Source organism: Mirounga angustirostris, unplaced genomic scaffold (assembly GCF_029215605.1).
Source record: "Mirounga angustirostris isolate CCGP_5_RB_7025 unplaced genomic scaffold, mMirAng1.0.hap1 SCAF_16, whole genome shotgun sequence".
NCBI classification, from domain to species: domain Eukaryota; kingdom Metazoa; phylum Chordata; class Mammalia; order Carnivora; family Phocidae; genus Mirounga; species Mirounga angustirostris.
This window is the reverse complement of record NW_026991724.1, coordinates 6409724-6415723: the sequence shown is the minus strand read 5'-3', so window position 1 is coordinate 6415723 and position 6000 is coordinate 6409724. Positions and strand designations below refer to the sequence as shown.

Here is a 6000-nt window from a genome sequence, read left to right as displayed (position 1 = left end):
ACAACTCACCATCCTAATATTGTGCACCTCCTGCCCCATCAGAGGGCGTGGAGCATCCTTACCTAGACTTCTGTGCCATGGCAGCTTTTGGCCTTTCCTCGGGAGCCCCAGGACTGAGCAGCTGAGAAGCCAAGTGGGCTGCCACCAGAAGAAGACTTGCTTCATTTTCAGTGGATGTGCCCACATCAGGAAACCCACAAGGGTGTTTGGCCCCAGCCCCAGTGTGGGAGCCCTGAAGAAGTGCCAAGGTCCACAGCCAAGAGCCATAACCCGTCCTGCACCCTCACCTAGAAAGCTATCCAATACCTGAGCTAGCTTGACTGAATCCTCCCGGGGTGGTGAGGCCATGAGACCCAGGAGAGGTCCCCGCTCCCGGGATGAGTGTGCACACAGCCGACAGGAGGGAACGGGGTGTGTGGAAGGAGGAAGACCTCAGGTCTAGCCAAGGGAATTCCAAATCCTCACCCCAATGCTTCCTGGCCTGGAGCCAGCAACATCTCCCCACCTCAGGTGTCCATGCGGCTGGGAGGGCAGACAAGATGTGCCATTGCCCCACATAAGACCCCTGTAAGGTCTTTGTTGTCACCCCACACAGTTCCACTGTACGGTAAGGTCCACAAGTCATTGCCTCCCACCTGGTCTCCCTCGGACCTGGAGACAGCCCTGAGCCTAGGAGGGCTGCCTTTGTAACTACCCTGGCCAAGGGCAGATGAGCAATTCTCATTTCCCCAACTTCCTGTCCAAAATTCTCTCTACCTTCGTCCCTGACAGACTGCTGGGTACATTTCCTCCAAAGTCCTGCCTCCCCCATACCCCCTGTAAGTGGAGTCTTGCCCTCCTCCTGGCCCCTCAGCCCATGCTAACTTCTGCCATATCTGGGGACTAGTATATATTCCCCTGGGCAATTTCTTCTACTCCTGAAGTTCTTCCTTCCCTGTTTAAAAAGCATGAATTGGGCACGTGGGTAGCTCCATCAGCTAAACATCCGACTCTAGATTTCGGCTCAGGTCATGATCTCAGGTTTCTGGGATCCAGCCTGGCATTGGGCTCCCCGCTCAGTGGGGAGTCTGCTTAGGGATTCTCTCTTGCTCTCCCTCTGCCCCTCCCCCTGCTCCTTCTATAAATAAATAAATAAATAAATAAATAAATAAATAAATAAATAAATAAAATCTTAAAAAATAAAAAGCATGCATTGCCAGCATTTATGAGACTCCTTCTGGTGTGCCAGGCAGGGTGAGCTAAGTGCTTTACCTTGGTATTTTTATTATTTTACAGCTGATCAGGGGTCTAGGGAAGTAGACCCTCCTGACTTCCTAGTTAGTAAGTGGCAGGGCTCAGGTTAGATTTGAATACAGGTAATCTGACCTCCAAGTGAGAGCTTTTCCTGTCTCTCCAGATATGCTAATACCCGGTATTTATCAGAATTCTGCCCAGCGGGCGCCTGGGTAGCTCAGATGGTTAAGCGTCTGCCTTCAGCTCAGGTCATGATCCCAGGGTCCTGGGATCGAGTCCTGCATCGGGCTCTCTGCTCCTTGGGAGCCTGCTTCTCCCTATGCCTCTCTCTCTCTCTGTCTCTTATGAATAAATAAATAAAATCTTTAAAAAAAAAAAAAAAGAATTCTGCCCAGCACACGTAAGATGTGCCATAAGCCCAGCGGCTGTGCCCTTTGGGACTGTCAGTGTTATCACTGGTGGTCAATTAAGTGTCAAGGCTCCAGAGTGTGGCTCTTGAGCCAGTGGGTCATGGGCGTGGTCAGGATGCACCTGCTCTTTCATAAGGAACGTACCCTCTCCTAGCTGCAGTTTTCCTCTGTAAATGAGCATACTGATCCCTTAAGTGTTTCATGAGGTTCAAACAAGCCTAAAGCAGGGAAGGGCTAGTTCATAAGGTACTGACTGCGTTTTATTTTTTGCCTAAAGCAGGCAGGTGAGTGGCTCAGAGCCACTGAAACAAGGCTGCTTGCCTCCACTGCTGTGTGATCTTGAGCAAGTCTCTGGGTTTTTTTTTTTTTTTTAAGATTTTATTTATAAAAAAAAAGATTTTATTTATTTGTTTGAGAGAGAAAGAGGGAGTGAGCACAAGGGGAGGGGCAGAGGGAGAAGCAGACTCCCCGCCAAGCAGGAAGCCCAATGCAGTACTCGATCCCAGGACCCCGGGATCATGACCCGAGCTGAAAGCAGACACCCAACCAACTGAGCCACCCAGGCGCCCCTTGAGCAAGTCTCCGACCTCTCTGTGCCTCAGTGTCCTTCCTTGTAAAATCACTACAAAGAGAGAACCTTCCTCATAAAGACGCTGTATTCAAAGAGACGGGGCATATTGACTGCTGAGTCCCAATGCCTGGAGCAGAGCATGGCAGAGAACAGGGTCTCAAAAAAGAGAATGAATGAATAAGTAGCGGAACGTGGCCCCTGGCATAAATAAGTACCAGTGGGTATTGACCATTATAATTGTATTATCATTGTTCTTATCTCTGCCTGGCATACCTCCTTTCTGGCAAGACCAGCACACTTGTCATCTGCCAAGAATCTCTTCCTCTGTATTCTATCTTCCCTCGCTATCCAACACTTCAGCCTGGCGCAGGTGGGAGATGGCGCGCAGACACAAACAAAATCAGAGTGGTCTTCCCCTTAAATCTTCCAAACCTCACTGGTTGCTTGCATTTACACACGCATGCACACACACACACACACCCGGTCCCCATCCCCCCCAACCCACCCGACCCCCACCTCAGGTCCGAAAAAGAACTCGACAGTCACGCCCGGGCTCCTAAAGCAGAAGACGTTTCCCGTGAGCTAAAGGTTTTGTTATTCAGTGTTCAGATTGAATTCTGTCAATTATTATCCAACTAGTTATCTCACCAGAGGTCATGAAAAAATAACCTGTGTGCGTTTGTTGTGGGTGAGTATGTTTATGGGTCATGTGTGCAGGTGGCTTTGGGGGAGCTATTGAATAGGAAGTGCTCTGGTATTTATATGAAACTGCTCACGGGTTCAAGGACCCACCAGCAAAAATGTGCCTGTATGAGTGTGCTTAATCCCTGCTCATCCGAAGTGTGCCAGAGCCACTTTCTCCCCCTCCCTTCTTGCCTCTCTGTACATATAACCCAGGCTGCCTCCACCCAGCCTTTGCCCGCTTGTCTCGTTGGTCCTGAGCACGCAAAGGTGCAGCACGTCTCTGAGAATGAGCACCTTCTCTGAGACAGCGTGGCTCTGCCTGGCTGTCACCGTAGTGCTAGCAGGAATAGCCCTTTGCAGTCTCAAGAAGAGCCCAGGGCAGGCCGGCAGAAAGGTGGTCTGCCTGGCGGGTCTCTGGGGAGGGGCTTACCTGCTGCTCAGCCTGCCCCTCTCCTGGAGCTTGATCCTCTGCCTCCTGTCCTGCTTCCTCCTGTATACTTACCTCTCTGGTCAAGAGCTGTTACCTGTGGATCAAAAGGCGGTGCTAATCACAGGTAAGTGGACGGTACTGCAGTTCCCACTCAGGGCAGAACCTAGCACGGGCTTTGGGGTAGCGGGAATTTTCAAATTAGGTTTAAAGATAAAATACCTGGCATGGAGTAAATGAAAGCACATCCCCGAGTGTCTTTCACTGCGGTGTTTTGGTTTGCTTTTTTTCACCAGATGAACTGGAAGGGGGAGAGAAGAGGGACTGACGAGGGGAAGGGCACCCAAGCCATGATTTTGTTCATTTCCCAGGATAAAGAAGAATAAGCAAACCTCTGGTATTTCATGTGTTTAGTTGGACCCAGGAAAGCCACATAGGTTTCTTTAGGCTTAAATGGAATTTTGCTCTGAGGTTAATGTTTGGCTGTGTTCTAGGCTTAGGCTCTTCTTATTCCTTAGATGTGCAAGAAAGCTTGCAAAATCAGCCTCTCCTTGTACTTCGCTGTATTTTTGAAATATCGAAGGGACGCTTACCCAGGTTGGAAATTTTGCAGTTTGCCTGGCTGCGGTCACAAAACCGTGCCTCATCTGAACCTTTTGTCTTCAAATCTGTCATTAGACCGCTAATGTTTCTTAATTGAATCAAGTTGGCAGTATGTCTGGAAGGCAGTTGCTCATTAGCTCAGCAACCAGCCTTTTTCTTCTTTTGTGTTTTTTTTTCCACTGCAAGTGTGAGGCCAAATTAAATTCCTGTGTGTTGTAAAACTGGTTTGTTTGGTTGTGAAGTCTGAGCTTGGATGGGGCTTTAATTAGGATTACCCACCAATATCCTAACCCAGAAAGTCCTGCCCAGGTGAGGCATCCTCTGCAGAAGCATTTGCCCCGAGGTCATCACCCCACACTGGGTGATGTGTGCAGGTGGCTTTGACCTACTGGGATGAAGGCAAACTTAGGGTGTGGATGGAAGCAAATCAGGGCTCTTCTCATTGCACTGAGAAATGGACTGTCAAGTAACCTGTCCATTTTGCCTTTGACGTTAACCCGATAGTGAAATTCTCTCTTAAGATAAAATGCAGGTTGGCATTTTATACCGTCTTTTGAATCTCTCCCCTCCTTTTCGTTCCACTGCCACTTATTGGAGTTTTGGAATGCTATGGAAAACAAGCTTTTTCAATTGGGGGGGGGGGGGGCGGGGAACAACCCAAACAGTTCAAAGGTAGAAAATATAGTTGATCAACAGGATGTTTATCTAATGAATGTCTAGTATTGTCTGGAATCATGCATCTAGAAGACAGGGTAGGTTTTCCACTTTTTCACTAGAATCCTTATGGGGGGGCTGAGTGAAAAGCTGTAAAAGCAGTCTAAAATCGTCTGTTCTATGTGTACCATGTGTGTACCCGTGATCTTCAGAATAATTGCAGGTTTTTATTTATTATACTTTCCCACTTGCCTGAAAGAAGATGGAACAATTAAGCATGTTAAAAAAAAAAAAACGTAACAGTCATACTGTGCTTGATGCTAATGGGACATGATCTCTTGGAGGTCCAAATAGTCCTGGAAAATCAATTTCAGGGAGAAGTACTTCTTAGGCTAATAAGCAAAAATACCAAACCTTGGGATAAACTCTGGCAAACTTCAAGATGACTGAGAAAACAGGAGCCCTGATTTGCTTCCATCTTTTCTTGTTTATTTATCTTGTCAGTGTACTGTATCCTCTGTTTTTGAAGATGTAGGCATGTAGAAACCCACAAAGTACACACCCAAGTCAGTTAGCCTACATCAGCCATTGAAATGTCCTGACTTGTGTTTTGTTGTGTGTAAAATGACTGATTCAGTTAGGAACTCAAGCCCAGTGACTAATCCCTCCATGAAATGCTTAGCAATTAGACAGCTTGGAATTAAGAAAGGAGCCACATCCATTTAAGGATGACTGCAATGTCCCCTTAAGGTTCTAAGTCATTTTCGTGAGATATATGCCACAGTTTCAGTATAATTCTAGAGGTTTCCAGACCTTTCTACTAAATGGAGAAATGTAAAATGAATCCATCTAGTTAGAGCAGAACTCATTAACAAATAAGGCACCCTTACTTGGAATAATAATCTTTGTTTCAGGTCGGCTTATGTTATAAATGGGTACTCATTTTAGGGTGGTTGAAGACCTGTGGTGGTGTACATCAAAAGCCATACATTTTATTCCTTTATCTGATAATTCAAGATTTGGAGACTTCTCTTAAAGAAATAATCTGAAGTACGGGAAAAGGGTAGACGCAAACAACATGGCATATTCACAATGTTGTTCAGTGCCATCATTTACAATCATGAAATATCAAAAGTGATTAAAACGGTGACAGGTTACCATCTATCCTCTGGGTGTAACAACGGACGAGAATTAAAGATGACAACCACAGGATTGTGTCACAAAATGGAAAGATGGGCTAATGGGAGACCCAGCGGCTCCAGGTGTTTGAATAAGACCGTACCCATGTCAGAGGGATAGGAAAACACTGAAGGAAATTGTGAATGGCTGGACTCGAGCACTTAGATTTGTTTTCTCCCCTAGAATTCCTCCAGTGCAGTTCTATTCCTTCTATAATGAAAACATTTTAAAGAGAGATC

General features: G+C 46.7%; 1 protein-coding gene across 1 annotated transcript in view; it reads left to right on the top strand.

The window, feature by feature from the left end:
• Positions 1-2906: 2906 nt before the first annotated feature.
• HSD17B2 (hydroxysteroid 17-beta dehydrogenase 2) overlaps positions 2907-6000 on the top strand; it is a 76844-nt gene continuing 73750 nt past the window's right edge. The window contains exon 1 of the mRNA XM_045890297.2: positions 2907-3452. Coding sequence (XP_045746253.1) covers positions 3185-3452 — 268 coding nt within the window. The 5' untranslated portion in view covers positions 2907-3184. The remainder of the gene's footprint in view (positions 3453-6000) is intronic.